General features: G+C 41.5%; 1 protein-coding gene across 6 annotated transcripts in view; it reads left to right on the top strand.

Annotated features, from left to right (window-relative positions):
• Positions 1–23614, top strand: part of CHRDL1 (chordin like 1) — a 115975-nt gene extending 92361 nt beyond the window's left edge. For 4 of the 6 annotated variants that reach the window (XM_010356343.2, XM_010356342.2, XM_030934725.1 and 1 more), the window contains exons 8-12: positions 3547–3715; positions 8430–8639; positions 15832–15999; positions 18052–18141; positions 21146–23614. In XM_010356343.2, coding sequence (XP_010354645.1) covers positions 3547–3715; positions 8430–8639; positions 15832–15999; positions 18052–18141; positions 21146–21276 — 768 coding nt within the window. In that variant the 3' untranslated portion in view covers positions 21277–23614. The remainder of the gene's footprint in view (positions 1–3546; positions 3716–8429; positions 8640–15831; positions 16000–18051; positions 18142–21145) is intronic. The other 2 variants (XM_030934728.1, XM_030934727.1) reach the window with 1 other exon arrangement.
• Positions 23615–24727: the final 1113 nt, after the last annotated feature.

Here is a 24727-nt window from a genome sequence, read left to right as displayed (position 1 = left end):
ATTTCTCATGAATTGGTCCTCCTGCCATTGATGGGGAGTATGTGCACGCGCGCACACGCTTGCGTGTGTGTGTGTGTGTGTGTGTGTGTGTGTGTGTGTGTGTGTGGAGTGGTGTGGTACGTGGGGAGGAAGAAGTAGGCACAGACTAGAAAGCCAAAACATGAAAGCATGCATAATTTTGTTTTGGACAACGGCCAAGCCCTGATTTTTGCCCCCAGTAGATTACATTGAAATGTACCATTAAAAAAAGTGAAAGGGTTTGGGATAGAAACAACATGAAACAGATAAAAATCCATGTCTCATTCACATTGTCAGAACAATGGTTTGGGACGGAAATTGGCCTAAGTGTCTTCTAGCCAGGGATAGTCCTAGGTTCGTAGTGATTAAGATACAATGTTTTAATGGCTGTATGGATTAGAATGTATTCTGAAGCCACTTTTTAAATTAAACTTTTTTATTTTGAGATAACTATAGATTCACTTGCAGTTGTAGGAGATAATACAGAGAGATCCCATATTCCCTTTGCCCAGCTTCCCCAAATGGTAACATCTTGAAAATCTATAGTACAATATCACGAACATGAGGGCCCTTTCTGGACCCTGATGTTTTCTTGTCTGCACCAATAAAACTCTTACATTTTAGACTTTAGAACATGAAATTCCTGGGGAGCCTCTACAATAGTGGGGATTTTTCAACACCAGAAAAGAATTGTTTTAGAGCCACCTCTGAAGCCTGAAATATTTTTCAGTCTTTCAAGTAAGTAAATCAAAAAATACCAAAATACTGAGCAAAATAAAAGATCATAGCTATATGGTCATTTATAACTGGTTTTGACCTGCTCTCTCAAGCAGCCTATTTGCAGCTAATTTTTAAGATAAGCTCCAATTTCGCTTACTTCAGGGCATTAATAACCTTTTTCTCCCTTGCTCTGAGTTACAAGGTCAGAATGGCCCCTCATAAGTCTCTTTCATTTGTTTACGGGAGGAACTCTAAAAGAACCATTACCCTTAAATCAAAGTCGCACACCGCCACCACCCACTCCAGCCCCCAAACAGAAGATCCTTTATGTCAGTGATTCCCAACCTTGGCTTCAAACCAGAGACTCTTGGGGAGTATATAAAAATCCTAATGCCCAGGCCTTCCCCCAAACCACTCACATAAGGATCCCTTGGAGTGGGACCCAGGTATGAGTATTTTTTACAGCTTACCAGGTAATTTTAGTGTATAGCCAAAGTGGAGTATGTGGTGTATGTGGTGGTGAACATTGTAGCTGAATGAACTTCCGTATCTGAAAGAACTTGTCTTTGGAGCAGCTTTTAGTCAAATGGTTATAGACCACTGAGTTTGATTGGACATTCTCTCTTCCACTTCCTCCTTCTTCTCCTTCTCTTCCTCCTTCTGTTCATCTTCCCCCCACTTCTACCATCTCCAAAAACTCAATCTTCATTGTCACCTTGAATAAACTGCCTCTCCTCCCTGGCTTCACTTTGTCTGTAAAACAAAAGACTTCAACAAGATTAGGTTATAGGGGACTGACTGGTCTACAATAGGGTCTGTGATCAAAATTCTTGAGGATTTTTCTTTTCGTCATGATCATTGTCCTGCCATTATGATATGTCCCCGGTCTGAGACATTAGTGCTAAAGAATAGCTTTTCATTTTGTGTTCACCATCATGAGTCAGAGAACTTCTTGTACTTTCAGCTTATCCTGGGTCAACAACCTTCCCTCTCCAATTCTATCCCAGTCTAACTGCTTCTTTTTAGGATCAGTGGGACACCAACCAGCCAAACTGTCCTCTCTGTGTTCCTTTGGCAAAACTTTGCCAAACTTCAAAAAGGACAGAGCAACCTGTAATGGCCTTTGTGGAATATGAGCGATTATGGCAGAAAAGTACGAGCCATTGTGGGAATGAGGAATATTTGCACTGAGAATCCTATCCATGTACATGAAAACAAATCGATGCAGATTCTCATTTGTGTGAATTTTGATAGCAATGCACCAGCGTAGGCTCTTCTTAGATAGAGAGAATAATGTTGTCTTTCAAAAGGCTAAAAAAAGTCCTCTTACTTCAGCTCCTGTTTACTCTCCCTTCCCCCTACCAGTGGCCCCTTCCTGCCAGGAGAGCAATAATACTTCCCAAAGCGAAATTTGCAACATGTGTGTCTGGCCCATAACTTTAATCAGTGTTTTATGGGATGATATGGTCAGGGGACCCCATAACTATCTTCCCAAGGTTCCTCACTATTTCTGTCACTGAATATAAAGATCTTCCTTTTCAATTGCCTGTGAAGGATTTTTTTAATGGATTCCCCCTCCTTCACCCCTAACAATTGCGTACAAAATACAATTAATCTTACGTGGCTTTAAGCCTTAAGGTTCCATTCTTCATTCATTTCATCTTCTTCTACCCTCAGCCTACTTTAGCTCCTAGGAGAGGGGTGGGTAGCACAATAGTCTGGTCATCATGTGTGTTGAACCCTTGCTGAAAGATTGCTTGTATGAAAAGACTCTAAGCTTTTCTTAGGTGCCAGTTTTGTTCACTCAACAAATATTTGATGAGCATCTTCTAGATGCCAGGCACTAAATTCTAGACACTAGAGATGTAGCAGTGAACAAAAAGTCCTTGATTTGTAGAGCTTACATGCCAATACTGTCGTGTACTATCAATTCTTCTATCTATAAAATACCTAGGGTATTTGTACTGTGCTGTATTATCTTATGCCATTACCTGTGTTTAGAGTCTCAGTACATCTTATCAAGACTATACTCAAATCTCATCTTTTCCTCCTATCCAGTTCACCCTATGCATGATCAGGATTCAATGCTCTGAAACAGTTCTGATTACATTACTTCTCTAACTTAAAAAAAAAAAAAATCCCTCAAAGCCTTCTATGCCCTCACCTCTATTGCTTACCAAATAAAGTCTTCACCCCTTAGCCTGTAATTTAAAGTCCTCCATGATCTGGCTTCAACCCACTTTTGGAATGTTATCCTGCAACTGTTCCCTTTTATGGACTCGATGTTCTCTGCTTCACCTTCTCAACTTGGAAACCTCTGCCTGGACTACTCCCCTTACACTCTGGCTGTAAAAAAGTCTACCCATCCTTCATGGCCCAGATCACAAACCCTCCCCAACTAGAAGCTCTCTCTTTCTCCTCCTGATTTGCGCAGGACTTCTTACTTCATCTGTGGCTTCTATTTACATTCTGCCTTGCATGCAGACTAATGTCTTAACTCTTAAACTGAAATGTGAGAGTCTTGGCAGCAGGAAGGACACTTTAGCCTTTTTGGCTCTTTTCTCCCTAAGAAGTTTGCATGTGAATCTAGTCCTATCTTTTAGAAGAAGAGAGATAAACCTCAGCATGTTGCCAATGATGCTTTTACATGATCACATCCCTGTTTCTATTGGTGTAGGTGAGCATGCAGCTGAAATCAGAGCTCACCACTATAAATCAAAATTATTGAATGACTTCTAGTGTATATAACTTAATCTCTGTGATCTCATTGGCGGCTTTTGGATGAAAATTGTTCTTGTCATTTTACAGAGGCATTCTTACCACCGCTCTCACTATGATCCTCCACCAAGCCGACAGGCTGGAGGTCTGTCCCGCTTTCCTGGGACCAGAAGTCACCGCGGAGCTCTTATGGATTCCCAGCAAGCATCAGGAACCATTGTGCAAATTGTCATCAATAACAAACACAAGCATGGACAAGGTAAGGGGCATCCTTCTTTTGTATACTTCCACAACAGGGCCTCAGCAGCCCTGGTCTTTGCAGAGCTGGAGCTGGGAAAGGACTCTTTCTCCCAGGAATAGCCCATATTCACTTGTGGCTCACTTAGCATCAAGTCCATAAAGTGAGTATAGTCAGGTGACTCCAGGAGACTCTTTGGACTTCCTTAAATGCAGCCAAAAGAGCATAGTCTGGCCCCTTTTGTGCTTGTGAAACAACCTCTTGTATTTTCTCAATTGTCCCTGGGGATTGTAGGTCATTTGGGAAAATTCCTTGGGTCTTTAACAGAAAGAGTGATTGTCTGTGTTTTAGTAGGGGACCCAACATTCAAAGGTACTCAGTGCCCAACATCACTGAAGCTCTTATCTATACCTTAGAAATAGCAATTCTCACACCTCAGTGCACCCCAGATTATCCTGGGCTTCTCGTTAAAGATACATATTCCTGGCCCCACACTCAGATTCTTGTTGAATATGTAGCATATGAGACTGTCCTTAGAAATGAGTAATCCAGGTGCAGTGGCTCATGCCTCCCAACACTTTGGGAGGTCGAGGCAGGAGGATCACTCGAAGCCAGGGGTTCAAACCAGACTGGGCAACATAACAAGACTCTACAAAAAAAAATTTAATTAAAAAAAAATTAGCCAAGTATGGTAGTGAGTGCCTGTAGTCCTAGCTACTTGGGAGGCTAAGACAGGAGGATCACTTGAGTCCAGGAGTTCAAGGTTACAGTGAGCTATGATTGTGCCATTACACTCCATCCTGGGTGACAAAGTGAGACCCTGTCTCTAAATTAAAAATTTAAAAAAAGTAAAAGAGTAATCCAGTGAGAAATCCCAAAACCACCTGGCTGAGCACCAGAAAGACTGATCAGGTTAAGACTGACATGCTGTCCACTTAGTTGATCAACTGGCTACAACAGGCACCCACAGACTTCCATAGCTTCCAGTTTCTTCTTGCACAGCATTTTCTGGCCTCCACCTGCTCCCTGCCCCCCGCCCCCAAACACACACATACCAGTAGCAGGAGTCAGGGGAGGAGAAACTCAATCAAACAATTGACTGCTTCTTACTTTTTTAGGCCTCCTGTCAACCAGCTCGTTGGAGCAAGGGCTCAGCTGGTTCCTTTTATGAAACCACAAACATGTTTTGTTTCCTTTAAAGGGAAAACAAATCAAAAGCAGTTCTCTGAATGGGTTAAAAGCAATAAATTATTAAACCAAATGATTGAATAACATGGGTGAAAAACAATCCGTTACAAAGAACTCCTACCATAAATCTCAACAAAGCTAGTCAAGCCAAAGCTAGTTGATCACATCTGTTACTAGTTAGATGTAAATTTCAGATTACAGATAAAAAAATTAAATTGCTTTTGAGATTTGCAGGCTTAAAATAATTCAAAATAAAACTGTTAATGGAAAATGGTGATGTATTAGAAGAATTGAAAATACTTACTGTCGATCTGTGTTTGATTTGAATTTTATTATTTTTAAGTTCCAAGGATTTCTGATAAAAGTTTATGAAATAAGGAGGGAGAGTTAGGTTAAGATAGTTTGATTTTCAATTCTAAATTGCCTCCAATAGATTCCATTTGTTGTGAAAGTATTTCAAAGCTTTTTAAAGGTGTAGGAAAATGGATTTTGAAAATCCTAAATCCCACAATTTCCACAAGGTCTCTTTAATTTCAGGGCAGAGGCTCATCCCTTGATTTTCTCCATGTCCTACAAAAACCCCAGCTGGTTTATATTTATTCATTTGCCCCCACTGATTTGGATGCAACAGTTCTATTCTGACCTTTCTAATATAGTTCACTGAGGAATCACTTGTCCCCACCCCCAACTCCCAAGCTGGATGATTCAAAATCATCCCGAGAATTTTTTGGGTAAGGAGAGGGTTGTGTTTCCTTGTTGAGAATTAACCTCACCCCATTCTACTGCAGAGTTTGAGCTCTCACCCAGTCTAGATCATTCCTTTAGTCCAAATGTTCAGGGGAGAGGGAACCTAGCCATATAACACTGGGAGTCCTGCCTGCCCTGCTCAGCATAGGTCGTTCTTTTCCTTAGATCTCTTGCTAATAATGTGGTCCTCTGATATATCTACTTGGCTCCTTGTTAGCATCAAATAAGAAAAATGATAGGACTCCACCATTTTGAACTTGAATCCAGCCTAAATTTTCTTGAAGCATACTGTGTATCCACTTGATCACACTGTCTAGAAGGGAACATCACTGTTTGGGGAGAAAAAAAGAGGTAGGGGCAGGAAAGAGAATAGCACATCTGGCCTGTCTTGTGTGATCCTGTCCACAGCCCTGACCTCACAGTTGAGGTGTCAGCTCTCCATTTTGTCTCACTGTAATATTGTGAGCCACTCCAGTTTAGGTTATTGGAAATCTTTACATGGGTTGACCAGTTAGAGTGTCCAGTATTCTAGCAGCTCTTGCAAAGGACAGGAAAAGGCAGCCAACATTATTCTTGTATCTTAATGCGACTCAGTGGACTCGATGAGAAAGAGCCCAGTGATTCATCCTTCTGAGGCGATTGTCTTGCAGCCAAATCAGCCAATTCCTCGAAATGCCTCAAGTGGGACTATTTCTCCCCAACAGCCCAGCCTGAAGTGATACAACCCACCCTAGAGATGTTGTTGATTGGGATGCCCACAGGTTTCCCCGGGTGTGATGAGGTGATGGGAATAATAAGAAACACATTCAGTCCTAGTCATGACTTGAAATCTCCACAATGTCTCAGCACTCTCAAAAAATGAGATAACTCATCCTCAGACTTCCCTATCTGTAGCCCTGTGCAGTTCTTATCTTGGAGCCTAGCTCCATGCCTTATAGTAGGAGCCAGATATATTTGATGTTGATTTGCATAGAAAGATGCTCCTGTGGCCCCTTCCCTTTTTAGGCCCCTCAGCCTGCATCCCAGATGCTTGCTCCTTTTTTTGGGTGTGTCGGGGGAGGGGACAGGGTCTCGCTATGTCACCCAGGCTGCAGTGCAGTGGCGCCATCATGGCTCACTGCAGTCTCGACTTCCCGGGCCCAAGTGATCCTCCCACCTCAGCCTCCCAAGTAGTTGGGACTACAGGCATGCACTCCCACACCTGGCGATTTTCGTATTATTATTTTTGTAGAGACTGGGGTCTCTCTTTGTTTGCCAGCTGGTCTTTAACGCTTGGGCTCAAGGGATCCTCCTGCCTCGGCCTCCCAAAGTGTTGGGATTACAGGCAGGAGCCACCACGCCCAGCCAGATGCTTGCTCTTTTAAGGCCCTTCAGAAGACATGGGGCCAATGACTTAACTTCCCACTTAACAAATGTCAGACTGCCAAAGGATATCTGTGAAGCAAGCAGTGATCAGCTGTAGCCAAATATCTATAGCCACTATGAGGTGGGAGACTGAGGAAACTGCCTGAAGATTAGAGGCATAAAAGGCTATCCTTTCACAAGTTACCCAGGAGGCCTGTTGGTCCTTTCCCTCTCAATCTTGACTTACCACCTTCCTTCCCACACCAAAGGGTACCCAACACCATTAAGCTTCATACTTATATATGTTGGTGGATCAGAAAGACTCATAGCATTTGACATTCTGAATGGATTTGCTTCAGGATCTGGAAGAAACTGCCCCTTTGGGAAGAGCAGTAATTTTTGCATCTAGCCTCCTTGGAAAGCAAATCTCCCAAGGAAATTTTCATGCCTGGAAGCACTTCCACTTGAGACATACAAATTTTCTATAGAATTGAAAATACGAACATTACATTCTACTAGAGATAGAACTCTGCTTTCACGCATTCATTTATTCTCTCATATATATATATATATATATATATATATATATATATGTAGCTGGGCTTGGTGGCTCATGCCTGTAATCCGAGCACTTTGGGAGACAGGCAGATCACGAGGTCAGGAGATCAAGACCATCCTGGCTAACACGGTGAAACCCCATCTCTACTAAAAATACAAAAAAAATTTAGCCGGGCGTGGTGGAGGGCACCTATAGTCCCAGCTACTTGGGAGGCTGAGGCAGGAGAATGGCGTGAACCTGGGAGGCAGAGCTTGCAGTAAGCCGAGATTGCACCACTGCACTCCAGTCTGGATGATAGAGCGAGGCTCCATCTCAAAAAAGAAATATATATATATAGGCTGGGTGCGGTGCCTCATGCCTGAAATCTCAGCACTTCAGGAGGCTGAGGCAGGTGGATCTCTTGAGTCTCAGAGTTTGAGACCAGCCTGGGCAACATAGGGAGAACCCCGTCTCTACAAAAATTAAAAAAAAAGAAAGTAGCACGGCATGGTGGTGCATGGTAGTCCCAGCTACTCAGGTGACTGAGGTGGAAGGATTGTCTGAGCCCGGGAAGTCAAGGCTACAGTGAGCCACGATCACACTACTGCAGCCTGGGCGACAGAGCAAGATCCTGTCTCAATATATATATATATATATATATGTATAGACTGCCTACTATGTGTGAGGCCATTTATAAGCATCCAGAAGCTGCTGCTGAAGAATTTGGAGAAACTGCTGTGAGTAGAATATGGCCCAAGCTGTTTTTTGGTCACAGATACTACTCCGTAAACATAGCCCCATGGCTATGACAAGAACAAAAGATGGTTGATGTGATAGTAGTTCAGGGCTTGAGTTCTGAATATAGGGTTCCATTTTAGCTCTTTAGCTTTTAATTGCTAATACTGCATTCTCTTTCAGTGTGTGTTTCCAATGGAAAGACCTATTCTCATGGAGAGTCCTGGCACCCAAACCTCCGGGCATTTGGCATTGTGGAGTGTGTGCTATGTACTTGTAATGTCACCAAGCAAGAGTGTAAGAAAATCCACTGCCCTAATCGATACCCCTGCAAGTATCCTCAAAAAATAGATGGAAAGTGCTGCAAGGTGTGTCCAGGTAAAAAAGCAAAAGGTGCGTTGGTTGGAGGCCCTGCCTTTGGTTGACTGAGATTCCCACATAGTCTTTCTAAACTTTCTTTGGGCATCAGAAATATAACCTTTCATATAATGATAATATTTCTAATAATAATGAATTTCATTCTCTCCTCTCTTGAAAGACTGAAAAGACAGTTGCATGGAAGAAATTTACTACCCAGAAATATGCTTCTGTCTACCACACCTCTCATGTATCCCTGAGTGTTGAACTTACCTGCTTTTCTAAATAGTAGAGAATTTAGGCTATCATGTTGATTAGGAAGAATAGTAGCAGCTTTCATTTATATCACTATTAAACCCATCAAAGTACAAGCACATCCATTTCCCTTTTAAGACAAGACAAGAGGCAGGTGAGTTAGAGTGGAAGGAGACCAGGTTCTGATCCAAGCCTAAGGTGTTGAGTAACCTTGGAAATGTGCCATATCCACTCTGAGCCTCATTAGCCTTATCTGTACAATTGAAAGTTTAGAAAAGCTATCTGTAAGCTCCCTTCTAACACTAGAATCCTATAATTATATTAGTATTTCTCTTTTAAAGATAAGAAAACTGAAGTACATAAAGTCAAATGACTTGCCCAGATTCATTCAACTAATCGATCATAAAACCAAGGCCTATAACCCAAGTCACTTCCAGCCCATTGTTTTTTCTATGCCAGTAGAAAATATTGACTGATAAAAAAAGACAAGTTAATTATTTAAATTGTAGTTTTTAAAACATGAGCTAAATAAAATATATTTTTATTTTTTTATCATTGATTGATATTAGTATTTATCAATCCCTAATAATGGGGTTGACAGAATATAGGATGGATAATCGCATTCTGTCTCTGGTGTGCCACAGGTTTCCTGTGTGATCTATAACAAGTAACTTCACCCCTCTGAGCTTCAGTTTCCTTCTTTGCAAAATGAGAGGGTTAGAGTAGATTTTTGGGGGGGACCCTTACAGCTCCAGCATTCCAAGAGTCAATGATTTAGTCAATCCCAGGCACATGAATTTATCATTTTCTATGCTTTCTGCAAAGCATTTTTATAAACACAGATGAAAATTCAAACATTTTTAAAAGCAGGGAGAGAGCTAAATTATATACTTCTTCAACTTAGTTCCTCATGACTAGAAGGCAAACATGCCGTGAATCAATGTATATTTATTGAGCGTTTTCCTGCAGGTCAGTGGTACTCAAACTTGTCTGAATATTGGAACCCCTTGGAGAGCTTCTACATATACCTGTGTCCCATCCCCAGAGACTGTAATTTAGTTGATTTGAGGTATGGCCTGGGCTGTGGCATTGTTAAAAGATCCCAAGGTGAACATTATGTGCAGAAAAGTTTGAGAACTACTGCTGTAGGCCCAGGGTCATTTATGGTCTTGCTACTCAAAGTGTGGTTTATGGACTGGCAACAGCTAGGAGCTGGTTAAAAATGTTGACTCTCAGGCCCCCGCTCAAGACCTATTGCATCATAATCTGCATTTTAACAAGAACCTCAGGTGATTCTAATGCACATTACAGCTTGAGAGGCACTGATTTTGGGACACAGAATCTTCCTCAACGTAACAACCCCCATCTTCCAGAATACATAGGGGGCAGGGTGTGGACAGGAAGGACAGGAGCTATTTGATAAGGTGTAGAGAACTGGGCATTGAAATTTATGAGAAAATGTATTTATTACGAGTACAGAGAGAACACATTCTTTTTTTTTTTTTTTTTTTTTTTTTGAGACAGAGTCTAGCTCTGTCGCCCAAGCTGGAGTGCAATGGCACAATCTCAGCTCACTGCAACCTTGCAACCTCCTCCTCCTGGTTCAAGTGATTCTCTCACCTCAGCCTCCTGAGTAGCTGGGACTACAGGTATGCACTACCACGCCCAGCTATTCAAACTCCGGAGTTCAAGTGACCCATTCGCCTCAGCCTCCCAAAGTGCTGGGATTACAAGTGTGAGCCACTGCATCCGGCCAACGGAGAGCACATTCTAAGGATGATATGGACATCCGGGACACCCAGCAATGATCACCTATTATGACTTCCAAGTCTGTGGTCTTACTGGATCCTCAAACCTTTTAGTGTCACATCGTGGTAGTTTCATGAACACAATTTTCTCTTCTGTCAGGAGTCTAACATTTAATAGTTCAAAAAGTAATGCAACAAGATAATTTCAGACAAAAACTAATATTTACATAAATTACCCATGATAACATAAAACTTCTCATTGTATAATATTCCAGTTTGAATCTCAGGCCTTCAGACCAAGTCTTATTTCATTGTGTGCTTGAAATTTTATTGATGTAGGTGATTCAATTAAAAAGTAAAATACAAGTCATTGCTTTTAAAACAATTGTCCTCTCAGGTTGGTAATGTTTATTAAAACATTTGGTGGCCGGGTGCAGTGACTCACACCTGTAATACCAGCATTTTGGGTGGCCAAGGCAGGAACTCAAACTCTTGAGCCCAGGAGTTTGAGACCAGCCTGGGCAACATGGTGAGACCTCTATCTCTACAAAAATAAAAGAAAATTAGCCAGGTATGGTGGCACATGCCTGTACTCCCAGCTACTTCGGAGGCTGAGGGCTGAGGTGAGAGGATCATTGCCTGGGAGATCATGGCTGCAGTGAGCCACGATCACACCACTACTCTCTGGCCTCGGCAACAGAGTGAGACCCGATCTCAAAAAAAAAAAAAAAAAAAAGGCTAAAAAATTCCACTTCTAGGAATCCTAAGTAATCAGAGACATACACAAAGATATACAAATAAGAATTTTTGCTACAGTGCTGTTTACAATACTGAAAAATTGGAAACAATCTGAAAGTTCATCAATATGGGAATGATTAAACAAATTATGGTGTATCTGTACTGTGGAATATTAATATAGCCATTAAAACTCATTATAGACCAAGATTGAATGGCAGAGAAAGATGTTTGCAATGTATTTGTTAAGTAAAAATAGCAAGCTAAAAAACAATATGTATATTATGATCCCACTTTTTGTGTTAAAAAAGAAAGCATTGACCAGGTGCGGTGGCCCATGCTTGCAACCCCAGCACTTTGGGAGTCCGAGGCGAACAGATTACTTGAGCCCAGGAGTTCAAGACCAGCCTAGACAACATGGCAAAACCACGTCTCTACCAAAAATACAAAAATTAGCCAGGTGTGGTGGCATGTGCCCATAGTCCCAACTACTCCTACTTGGGAGGATGGGTGGAGCCTGGGAGGTGGAGGTTGCAGTGAGCCAAGATCGTCCATTGCACTGCACCCTGGGCAACAGCCAGACCCTGTCTAAGAAAGAAAAGAAAAGAAAAGAAAAAAAAGAAAAGAAAAGAAAAGAAAAGAAAAGAAGAAAGAAAGAAAGAAAGAAAGAAAGAAAGAAAGAAAGAAAGAAAGAAAGAAAGAAAGAAAGAAAGAAAGAAAGAAAGAAAGAAAGAAAGGGAAAGGGAAAGGGAAAGGGAAAGGGAAAGGGAAAGGGAAAGGGAAAGGGAAAGGGAAAGGAAAGGAAAGGAAAGGAAAGGAAGAAAAAGAAAGAAAGAAAGAAAGAAAAGAAAAGAAGAAAAGAAAGAAAGTGTTTATATATGCTAAGACAAAAAAGAGAAACACAAAGACTGGAGGAGCATACAGCAAAATATTAACAGTGACCATTTTTAGGTGACTGAATTATGAGTAACTCTTATTTTCTTTTTTATTTATTTGTAGTTTCCAAATTTTCAATAGTAAATATGTGTTACTTTTGTATTTAGAAAATGTAATAAAATTTATCATGTAAAAAACTGCCCACCAGTATCGCAGTTGGCAATATATTGAAGTCTGAATGATTAAACCGATTTTTCTGGAAGAGCTATTTTTCCCACTTTCCTACTCTGCTTAAGTATGTGGAGATAGACGATTGATTGAGCAACATGGAAGAAGAGAATTTCTGTCTCATTCTGTGTATCTGCCTCTCAGTGACCCAGACATATGTGTCTGCATGTTGAATTGCTCCTTAGTCACATTGCCTAAGAGTTAATATCCACATAGCCAAGGGCACCTGCTCCAGGTACTCTGCAACTGCAGAGCATCAGAAGGCATGCACTTGCTCATGCATTCAATCTGGAAATATGTTTTAAGTAACTACTGTGTGCAAGACACGGTTACACGCACTGAGGACAGAGATGTGAACAAGACAAAGGCTACTTGCCAGCATGGTCTTTACATTCTAGCGGAAAAGAAAGACAGTGAACCCAAATCAGTAAGGTAATTTTAGATTGTGATGAGTGCTGTGAAGAAAAACCAAACAGGAGCAAGAGAGAGTGAATGGGGCAGGAAGCACTTTTAAAGGAGTGGTCAGGGAAGGCTTCTCTAAAGATATTTGAGTAGAGTCCTGAATGACGTGAAGGGGTGAGAAATAGGATAATCATGACATTACTGGCCTCTTAAAAAATGACACATAACACAGAAGAAAAGGAACAAGGCAGTGAGGAGAGAAGTAGATGGAAGGAAGAAAGAACGGTAAATTCAGTTATGTTAAAAAGGGAAAAGAGATAAATAAAATTCACTGATAATCCAGCCAAAAGCTTCATTGTAACAAGTGATTGCAGGCTCCTACGATAACAAACAAGGACCAATATTAAAGTTGTGAGTTTCCTCTCTCTCTCTTCCCTTTGCTCTGGTAGAGGCTGACCTTGCCTTGCATATCAGTGGCCACCCACGGGCTTGGGTAAGATGTCCACTTGCTGAAGGTTCCCCAACTTACTTCTCACACTGTCGTGCCAAACCCCTATTAACCTCAGTAGGGAAGGCACCAGGTTTAAGAGGCCGAAGAAAAGATCCAGAGCCAGCAAACAAGACATGGGGTTTTATTAGGGGCTTACATAAAGGGCAGCGAGTCCAGTGGTGGTAAGCTGGACAGGAGAACCACCTTACATACAGAAACAGTCCAGTGGCAGTGGGTTGGTCAGGAAAACTGCAACCTCTTGCAAACAGCATGCAGTTTATATAGCATTTTCACTGAACACTCTCCCCTTAACCACCTGGCAACCTTCATCTAACCCAAAACTCAAGGCCCCAATCCCCTGTGCAGTCCCAGGGATGAGCCTGGGGTTCAGATGGTCCTCATAGACAAGGAAATAATCTCCCAGTTGGCCACGCCCGGATTCCCAAGCTGGGAACGCACATTCAGATGCGTCTGCCATGAAGGGTCATTCTAAGGGTACACTTAAGTTATTGCTATCGTCAGCATTTACCATACATACAACCACAATACCATCCCAATAACTGGAATTTCCATAATTACATACTCCTTTTAGGTTATGGCATTAAAAGTCCCTATTAAGACTTAAAAGTTTTCCCAGCTGGGATAATACCTCTCCTTCATTACCCCTTCCGCAAGGAATTCTGGAAGGCTCAGGATGGGAACATTCTCTTGGACTGTGGAAATGGCCAGAAATGACTTCAAGCACATCATCTTCCCCAAAAGAAAATGAGAGTAGGTGGACATGTAGTGATCAGAAAGCACCTTGAAGTGCAGAGTGTGAAAAATGGCGGATGTTGCTGAGTAGGTAGTTCTAAAGACAAACTTTGCTTTTCTTAGCATTTTCAAGTACCAGCCAGGGTTAAGTCAATAATGAGTTTTATTGTTTGTAGATCCCTTCAGTCAAGTAAATTAAGCTCTTGGAGGGAAGGAGGTAGTGGTGCAAGATGACTCTTCAGGCTACTGGGAGAACTTTTAGTATATTACAGGTACTGCCAGGGCCATCATGGATTTCATGTCAGCTATAGCTGTAGCCAATATTAAACTGGTGAGCAAAGTTTGAGAATTGAATTTGGCTGTCATTCTAAAGGTGGTAATTGAATACATAGAAGTCTCTGTACACTCAGTGACCTCCTCCCTCTCTCCAACCCATGTAAAAAGTACTAGCACATAGCCCTTAATTACCTAACATATCACCAAAAAGACTGGCCCACCAAGTAAATAAATAGCTAAAAAGGACAAAAGAAGGAAAACAAAAAGCTTGATTCCACAATAATCCACAAATTGAGTTTTCCAATCTGGAATCATCAAGAGAAGACTATGGTTTCGTCCTTACAATGCCAAATGGTGGTGGGGGTGGGAAAGTTAATCAGGTTACCAAGAGACATACAATAGCAATTTGATTACAACTTCTAGTCCAAATGTGTCTGATTGGCTAACAGTGAGTCTCCCTAATTAGAGTCACAGACCCAAAGCACTCAACACTCAGTGGTTTCATCCTCAACAATTCAGATATTCTTACAGATGGCGTCTGTTGTTCTGATTTGAGTGTACGCTTTAAGTACGCAGCTCAAGAGAGTACTGATTACAAGGCCAGCAAGGAAACTTAACTCACTGATAACCAAAAAGAAGAAACTTTTTAAAACAGGGGGCTGAGGAAAGAGAAGGGTGGAGTGAAATGGAGAGTATTAGGGGGTTGGTGCCTCTATGCCTGCAAGCTGAAATTCAACAGTTTAGTTTACACATTAAATGATCCATAGTTGAGGGACCTGACCAATTTTTTGTGTTTCCCAACCATTCATTTGGCATAGCATACATATGACTAATCTGACATCTAGATTTTGGCACTGGTGCTGATCCGGTATTATTGTTCCCCTTACAAACAAATCAAAGAGCACTCAGAAATGTCAAGCCAATTTGGATAGATCCTTTGGGCAAGTATATGCACATAAATGAGTGTCATGAATGTTTTCTAAGTATACCAAAATGATGTCAGGGATGTTAACCAAAGCCCTTTTTCAGCCCATTCCCTGGGCCTCACCTGGCAACACTGAGCTGGACAGAGCATGATCCTGACCCTGTATGGAAAATCCTATGTTCCCGTAAGTGCCTAGGAGATTTGTACCTGGCTACATTTTTCCTTATGAAAGTCCACTTCTCGATGACAGTAGTAGGGGGCCAGTGTTCTGAAGAACTATGAATTCTGTCAACACATGGACTTCAATCAAAGGTTACGTGCTCCTTTGTGATATGTGGCTTAATCTGTGGCTTGTTGCAGTGGCAGCCTAAGCTGGGCTAATCAAGTATCGGTGGAATTTCTGTCTCTCCAAGAATGTTCTTGTTAATTGTCCACTTTTGATAAGTCTGAGATGTTATGAACAATGAGATACATAAATGTAGAAGTTCACTTCTAGCTTTAGAAAACCATGACAAAATTCTACTTGCTTCCTGATTCCAGAAGAACTTCCAGGCCAAAGCTTTGACAACAAAGGCTACTTCTGTGGGGAAGAGACAATGCCTGTGTATGAGTCTGTGTTCATGGAGGATGGGGAGACAACCAGAAAAATAGCACTGGAGACTGAGAGACCACCTCAGGTAGAGGTCCACGTTTGGACTATTCGAAAGGGTGAGCAAGACAACATTAATTTCTCATCTTTGTAAGGGGGCACAGAAAAGGATGAGAAGACTCACTTTAATTTTGCTTCAGCCTGTTCCTTCGTTTGGATTAGAAGTTTTTTTGATTGCTTAGAAACTGACACATCTAACACTATTGTCATTATGGCCTTTCAAATTTAACGATGGCCTGTGCTAAAGATCACGTATTGACCCTGGGTTTCCAAAGCTGTCTTTTTCACACCACCAAAAGCTGGAGAAGTGATTCTCAACCCTGACTGCCCATCAGAATCATCAGGGAGAGTTTTGGTTTCCTTTTAATACCAAATATCTGGGCCCTACCCCCAGAAATTATGATTAGTTGATCTGGAGTGGGGCATGGGCATCAGTGTTTGTTCATAATGCGTCTCAGGTGATTGTAATGTGTAGCCAGGATTACAAACTATCAAACTGTAGTCTGTCATTCTTTCCAGAGTAAAGTTCAACAACCATGAAAACCCATTCATTCAGGGCAAAGCTAAGTCCCTAATATTGTGATGTGTATTATGGGGTAAAACAAATTTAAAACATCATTCCTGCCCTCAAGAGGGTTATAGTCTTACTGGAGAAACCCCAGTCACAATGTTCAATTCCTTTTCTGATTATTCACAGTGACTACCACAGCAAGCCACATTCTGTTCATTGTGATCATATAGCTCTTCTAACTTTTTGTGGGCTCAAGACTAGTGCTGATTTAGTATAGTCAAGTTTCCTCATACTCCAAGTGGATAAGTGAGATTTCAGCTGGAAAATATACACATCTTTTTGCTACTGGCTCTCACATAAGGCTCAAGAGTACTCAAACTTCTGTGTGCTTCAGCATTACACAGGGAGCTGGTTTTAAATGCGGATACCTGGCTCCATCCCAGAGATAGGAATTCAGTAGACCTTGGGTAGAGTCCAAACATTTGCATGTTTAACAAATAGGCAGATGATTCTAATGCACGTGGCACTTGGACCATGCTTTGAAAAAGACTGCTCAGTATTTATGAGGCTTTTTTCTCTCCCTTTAGACAACAGTCTTTATCTAAAGAATGCATTTCTCCCTAACCCTTAAAAAAAGATGCTTGAACGTCTATGTGTTTCTCATTCATGCTTATTTTTGGTCTATGCCTAGGAGTGTTGATTTGCCATCTTTAACTCCCTAGCTCATCCATAACAGGACACCTAGGACTAGGCACTGGTTTGTTGCGATTCCCCAGCAGCGGGCCCACTATTCATCATCCCACATCTTTCACCTCTCAGAGGTGTGCAGATGAATTTCAACTTGCTAATGTAGCATCTAAATATCCTCCTGTTCACAGTGCTAGGTTATCAAGGTCTATGCTTGGTAGACACAAAAAAAGAGGCTTAATCTACTTTACCCGTTTAAGTGGGCTGGTAACATGTTGCTCCTTAACTATAAGGGCAATTGCCAGTTGTCTACCTGTTATTGTGATAAAAGTTATTCAGGCAAGGTTGAGACTGTGGAGGGCACTCTATTTTAACTCTCCCCATTTATGAATAAGGAAGGCTGAAGGATCTGAATATTTCCCAAAGGAAAATATGCTTTTCAGTGGGTTCAAGAACAAGGGTGGCTTCTCCATTTACAAAACCAACCTGCCTACAATCCCACTGCAGGCTCTCAGTGCTTAGCCAGGAGGGCAGCCCAGCGGTTTGGCATGGACACAGTCTACCCAGGTTGGGGGCAAGGGCAGAATTTCTAATACTGCCTTTGGCTGAAGAAGCTCCAATAAGCACTTATGCTAGAGTCCATGTGACTTTCCCTAGGAGAGAGTCCCATGGTCAGCAGCGCTGTCTCCATCCACTGGAGAAGCCGAGGGGAAGCCAGTAAGCCAAGGAAACAAATGGAGTCAATTATAACCCTTGAGCCATCCAATTTCCTGGTTAAGCACATTACACAGCACAGCTCGATACTCTTAAGCCCTAGTAATGAAATGATATGCTGAGCCTGAGCAGAAAAAAGGGAGTTGATGGTTCCAGATTGAGTGCCTGACCACTTGCTCCACTTTTTGCTTGGCCCTAGGCATTCTCCAGCACTTCCATATTGAGAAGATCTCCAAGAGGATGTTTGAGGAGCTTCCTCACTTCAAGCTGGTGACCAGAACAACCCTGAGTAAGTAGTGCTTTTCTTGACTGCTCCCTGGAAAACACATCCAGTTTTCAATTTAGCATAGCCACAGCTAAAATCCCTTTGCAAACTCAGTGAACGTTAGCACTGCTCAGTATCAACACTACAGGATGTTCCATCTCTCTTCTGGCTGACTTAGCAGTGAATGGGGTGTCTGAATGTAATCTGAAAAGCTTGGACATAGTGAATACAAACCCAGATGTAGTCTGAGTGTAGGATATCTCAGGTCAAGGGTTCCTGAATGTCTTTAATGAAACTGCTAAACACAGAGTCTCAAGAGGGTTGGAGAAAGCTCATAAGATTCCAGGTCTGGTATATTTGTGGAGACTTCACATCTGGAAGGGTGTGTCCTCTGGTGGTGGGTATGAGAGGCAAAGAGAAATCGAAGGCATATCAATTCCTGTGTTGTGTGAAAGCTCTTTTACTTCTTGGGAACTGCCCCTGGGTGGTCATGTTTCCTTAAAAGCATTTAGGCACTCAAAAATACTTGCAGCTCTCCCACTTTCCACACTAGATGGAGCCTAGGGACTAAGATACTGCTAGGCATTGGGGCGGGTGGTGAGCACTTCTATTGGGCTAAAAGGCACAGAGTTTCTATCCATAGGGAATTATAATGGATGAGACAGAACATGAAACTGCCTTCAGTATGAATTAGTATAGTTCTGAGGAGTTAAATATCAAAGTGCTCAGGGGAATTTGCAAAGAACAATGAGATGAGAGCCAGGTGGGCTTAGTTGGGGAAGGCTTCGGGGAGGAGGTGTGTTTTGAAAGAGAAGGGTATGACTGGGCAATGGGTCAGGAAGTCAGTCCAAGAAAAGGGTGCAGCCTAAGAGAAGACTCAGACAGGAGCAAACAAGAAATGTGGGTAGGGGAGAGGAATGATCACAAAGGCCACAGAAGGTGCACTAAAAGATTAGAAGATTTGGAGGTAGAAAGCAGTCATAGGGCCTGAAAAAAGCCAGTAAAACATTTAGACGTAAGGCAAGTAGCATCTGTAGTTGCTGCAAACTTACAAATAGCATAGAGATATCAACATGGTGCTTTGGAAAGATGTCTTTCGGCTATCAGATGCATCTATTACATTAAGCACATACTTTGATGAAGCCAGATTATGAAGTGCCCAATTTATCATGCTAGGACATTGGACTTGATCTCCAGGCCAGAGAATGCCAGTGGAGGTTTTTAAGCAAGTGAATGGTGCATTCAGGTCTGCTTTATTTATTTATTTATTTATTTATTTATTTATTTATTTATTTATTTATTTTGGAAAGAGGTCCTCACTGTGTGGAGTGAAAGGTGGACCCTTAGTAAGAGAAGTGGGATAGTCTGAATTAGGAGGTAATTATACTATATTAACTCAGTGAGACAGAGGAGGAGAGGTCACTGGGAGAAACATTTCTGAGGTTAAATCAACAAGATCAGCATCAAGGAGAGAAATGAGTTTGGAATGGGTCTGATATTAATAACTTGACTGGGTGAATAGTAATACCATTCACCAACAGTGAAACTGTGAAGAATAAGCAGGTACTGGTGAAAAAGAGTTTCACTTGGAACATGTTTAGATTAATATGCTTAAGAGCCATCTGAGCAGAGTTATCCAATAGGCAGCTGGAAAGAGAGCCAAGGCAGTCAGTTGCTTGTCTTTGGCAGGACTAATAGAAAATAACAGGACAGTATGATAATTCAAATGGAAAAGTTGGGAGTCCTTACATGTGAGTAAGAAAGGAGGCAGAGTCTAGGATCCTAGGATCAATGATGGGACTTTTGAAGTTATATGTTTTAGTTCATACTGTGAACAAGGCATTGTGCTAGGTTCCAGGGGACTTAAAAAATGATTTAGATGTACTCTGTGCCCATGGCAGGATTTGGGGTATATAATGGAGTAGAAGGTATGTGCCTCAAACTGTGTGTAGCTGAAGGAAGTTGGTATGATCCTACAGAGTCACCTAGGAGCAAAGAAGAACAAACCAAACTCCTTTATATAATGTGCATAGCAGAGCGCAGCACATTATAGGGATTCAGTAACAGCTGGTTCCTTGCCCAAATCCTCTTCTCGTTTTTTGTTTTTCCTTCTGTCTTCCTATTGGGTCATAGAGAATGGGGAAAAGAGATAAATCCAAGGGAGAAAGGGGCAGATAATTCAAGCCCATAGGGAAGGTGGGTCATGTTCTCATGTGGCTAAGGAAAAGAAAAGAGGTTCAAGACAGGTTTGGGCTTAAGAGGAGTTGGCTTAACTTGGACTAGGAGTTCTCCAGTTGCAGTACCATGAGCACAGGAATAAAAAGAAGACAAAAGACAGTATCCAGGTGGACAGAGACAACAGGGGATGGAAGGGCTACAGCCAAGTTTACTCTGAGTGGAAAGGGATTCCATGGGGTATATAAGAATGGATGAGGAGCCATGGGAAGTGACTTAGGGTGCTAAGGGGGTATAAGGACAGCATGTGGACATAGGAGAAAGCAACGTCAAGAAGTTTTTAACAAAAGATAGCAGGAATAGAGAAAAGAGTGATACATAATCAAATAGTAATCAAGTAACCCAAACCAATATTTGGGAACCCTAAGGGTGAGCAAAGCCCCAGTAATACAGTAGGTGCTGTTTTCCAAATTGCCTTTTTGACCTGGTGCCAAGTAAGCTGCCTAAATAGCTAACAAGCAGATATTGAAGCATTTTGCAAATGCTAAATATACTGTAAAAATTCCAAGAAAAACACTTAGGTTTTGCTCTTGAGGAGGGGCAGTTCTGTATTATTCTTGGGATTCTTACAAATGCTATGGGTTGAAATGAAAACTTCGTTTCCCATTTTCCATATCTGCCACTAGAAAAGGGTTTTGGGGGCATTTTTTGAAACCAACTGACATTTGTATTCCAAATCCACTGGTAGGTCCATGAGTAAGTGGGTAAGCATGGGGTATATTGGTTCTATTCCTAATTTGCTCTGCTCTCCTCTTACACACTCCCAGCCACTTTGTGTTTATTTGCCTTTTAGGCCAGTGGAAGATCTTCACCGAAGGAGAAGCTCAGATCAGCCAGATGTGTTCAAGTCGTGTGTGCAGAACAGAGCTTGAAGATTTGGTCAAGGTTTTGTACCTGGAGAGATCTGAAAAGGGCCACTGTTAGGCAAGAAAGACAGTATTGGATAGGGTAAAGCAAGAAAACTCAAGCTGCAGCTGGACTGCAGGCTTATTTTGCTTAAGTCAACAGTGCCCTAAAACTCCAAACTCAAATACAGTCAATTATTCACGCCATGCACAGCATAATTTGCGCCTTTATGTGGAGTGGTGTGTCAGCCCTTGAACATCTCCTCCAAAGAGACTAGAAGAGTCTTAAATTATGTGTGGGGGGAGGAGGGATAGAACACCACAACACTGCTCTAGTTTCTTGGAGAATCACATTTCTTTACAGGTTAAAGACAAACAAGACCCCAGGGTTTTTATCTAGAAAGTTATTCAAGCGAAAGAAAGAGAAGGGAATTGCTTACTAGGAGTTCTGCAGTATAGAACAATTATTTGTATGAAATTATACCTTTGAATTTTAGAATGTCATGTGTTCTTTTAAAAAAAATTAGCTCCTCATCCTCCCTCCTCCCTCCCTCCCTCTCTTCTCTCTCTCTCTCACACACACACACATACGTCCATACTCACATTAAACTAAAGCTTTATTTGGCAAAGCTGGCCAAGACTCTATGTTACTTTTCCCTTGACTGAATCCCAAGTAGCTTGGAGGTTTTGGTGCCCAGGAGAGTAAATAATTGTGAACAAAAGGCTCTGCCCTTAGGTCTTTGTGGCTGTTTAAGTCACCAACTATAGAGGCAGGGTGAAGAATAAGAACACTATTTCATGGCCTCATTCACTCACTTAGAAGTGGTAAATAATTTTTCCCTAATGATACCACTTTTGTTTTCCCCCTGTACCTATGGGGCTTCCAGAAAGAAGTTAAGTTGAGTAAAATGATCAGAAACTGAATCCATGTAAGACAAAATAATTGTTGAAGAAAGAAGTTGATAAAAGTCAAAAAGGCCATCTTTTTGCTTTCACATCAGTAAAATTTACCAAGTAATAGATCAGTACTCACTAATATTTTTGAGACCATAGTTGTCTGGCCAGAAAAATTATATTAAATTATTAAATTCTAGAAGCTCTTTAAAAAGGAAGTTTTCCTTCTTCTCCAATTACAGGAGTTGATTTTTACTTTGCAAAGTGGCTTGTTCCTCATGAGCATCTGCATGTTGGCTCTTCAGTTAAGAAAATTATTGATCATTTAGGGAGCTGAATATTCTGATATTTTTATCCTAAACCTTCCTACTATCCTTGCCTTATTCATCAAGCAGGTATTTTAGTTGAGAATTCTAGAGAAGGCTACTCCTAAAATGTCTACTTGCAGCCCAATACCAGAGCATAAAGTATCCATTCTGTGGTCTGGCTTTAGAAATCATCTTTGTGGGAAGACTTAATTCTTCACAGCAAGGATCTCAGGCATGCCTTCTAGATTTGTTCCCTCTGAGTGGCAGGAATGAACTGTAGAAATGTTTTAAGGACCCAGAAACCCCATATGTCTCATTCCATGACTATAGGTGAGAGAATTTTTCCTAAGAAGATTTGACACCAATAGGGGAAAATGTAAAATGTTCAGTCTCTATGACAACCTGGCATAAAGGAGTCAATTTTTATAAAAGAAACACAACGGCCTTATGGCCAGGGCTTCTGGGGACAAGACTCTCACCAGTTCATCACACACGTTCTCCTCGGAAGAGAGAAGCAGGACATCCCTGTTAAAAGGTCACAAAGCATTTGTGTGTGTGTGTGTGTGTGTGTGTGTGTGTGTGTGTGTGTGTGTGTGTGTGTGTATGTGTGTTAAAGGGGGGAGGGTGTTATGCAGCTGCTCCCTACATCCCAGAGGTGGCAGTGTTTCCATAATGTGGAGACTGTGGAGACTAGTAACTAGATCCTGAGGCAAAGAGGTGTTTCTCCTTCTGGATGATTCATCCCAAAGCCTTCCCACCCAGGTGTTCTCTAACAGCTTAGCCTTAAGAGAACATGCAGAGAGTTTCCCTAGATATACTCCTGCCTCCAGGTGCTGGGACACACCTTTGCAAAGTGCTGTGGGAAGCAGGAGCTGAGGAGCTGTGTTAAGTCAAAGTAGAAACCCTCCAGTGTTTGGTGTTGTGTAGAGAATAGGACATAGGGAAAAGAGGCCAAGCTGCCAGTAGTTAGTAGAGAAGAATGAATGTGGTTCTTCTTGTGTATTTATTTGTATCATAAACACTTGGAAAAACAAACACCATAAGCATCATTTAGCAGTTGTAGCCATTTTCTAGTTAACTCATGTAAACAAGAGTAACAACAGTATTACCCTTTCACTGTTCTCACAGGACATGTACCTAATTATGGTACTTATTTATCTAGTCACTGTATTTCTGGATTTTTAAATTAATAAACAAGTTAATTTTGAAAAATCATCTGCAGTCTTGTTGCATAAGTAATTGACTCTCTGGTCAATACTGACCTTGGACAGGGTAATAGGTCATGGGTGGGTGCGGTGGTTTCACAATCACCTTAACATTCTTATACTATAGCATAGTGGTTAAGAGTGTGAACTTTGCAGTCAGACTATTTAGATTTTTAAGCCCAGCTCTGTACTTACCAGCTGTATTTGTCAGTCTCCCCAACTATAAAATGGCATAATAGTGGTATCATTTCCCTTTACCTGTAATCTTGCAGTGAGCTTTAATTTAGTCATTGCATATAAAGTGATTAAAATAGTGTCTGGTGCATAGTGAGTATTCATTTATGACCATGGATATTCATGGATGTCATGGCACTGAAATTGGCTGTTGATTTCTGATCTCCCTTTAGGTCAAGATACTTAAGAGATTGGGTACAGAAGGCCATTGACTTAGGTTTCAATGCGGCCTCAATTTTGGTCTGCTGCTCACATTATTTTTTTTTACAAGCATTTGTATAGGGATCAGAGTAAGAGTTTTGTCACGTATGTTGATCCAAACCAAATCCCCTCAAGCTCCCAATACTAGCTAAATTTGTACTATCACAGAAGCCAAAATATGAGAGTGCTTCAAGAGAATAGTCAAACATGTCAGGTCCTGCTGAGAAGTCAAATAATATAGATACAGAAAAGTATACATTGGTGTTAGCAACACAGAAGAAAAGTGTTGGTGTAGTGATTGGAACAGAAACCAGATGGGAGTGGACTGTAAGAAGTGTGTGGGGAGATGAGGAATTGGAGACAGCAGCTAAAGACAACTCTTTGGAAAAGTTCTGCAGAGTATGGAGAGAGATGGTGAAGGAAGGAGCTGGAGAAGGATATGAGGTCAAAGGAAAGCCATTTTGTCTTAAATGTGGGAGCTATTTGGCCATATCTGAATACTGCGGTGGCAGGGTCCTATAGAAAAGATTGAAAATAATGAGGAAAAGGAGATTAGCCTGTCATGTGAGATGCATAAGAAGCCATGCCTCCATGCTGCACCCCTGCACCCCTGGAACTCACAACAATTCTTGACCCACACCCTGGATGGAATTTTGGCCTCTGGTTGCCAACACTCATGCTGAGCTGT

Source organism: Rhinopithecus roxellana, chromosome 7 (genome assembly GCF_007565055.1).
Source record: "Rhinopithecus roxellana isolate Shanxi Qingling chromosome 7, ASM756505v1, whole genome shotgun sequence".
Taxonomy (NCBI): Eukaryota; Metazoa; Chordata; class Mammalia; order Primates; family Cercopithecidae; genus Rhinopithecus; species Rhinopithecus roxellana.
Note: the sequence above shows the minus strand (reverse complement) of the source record. Positions and strands in the feature narration are given on the sequence as shown.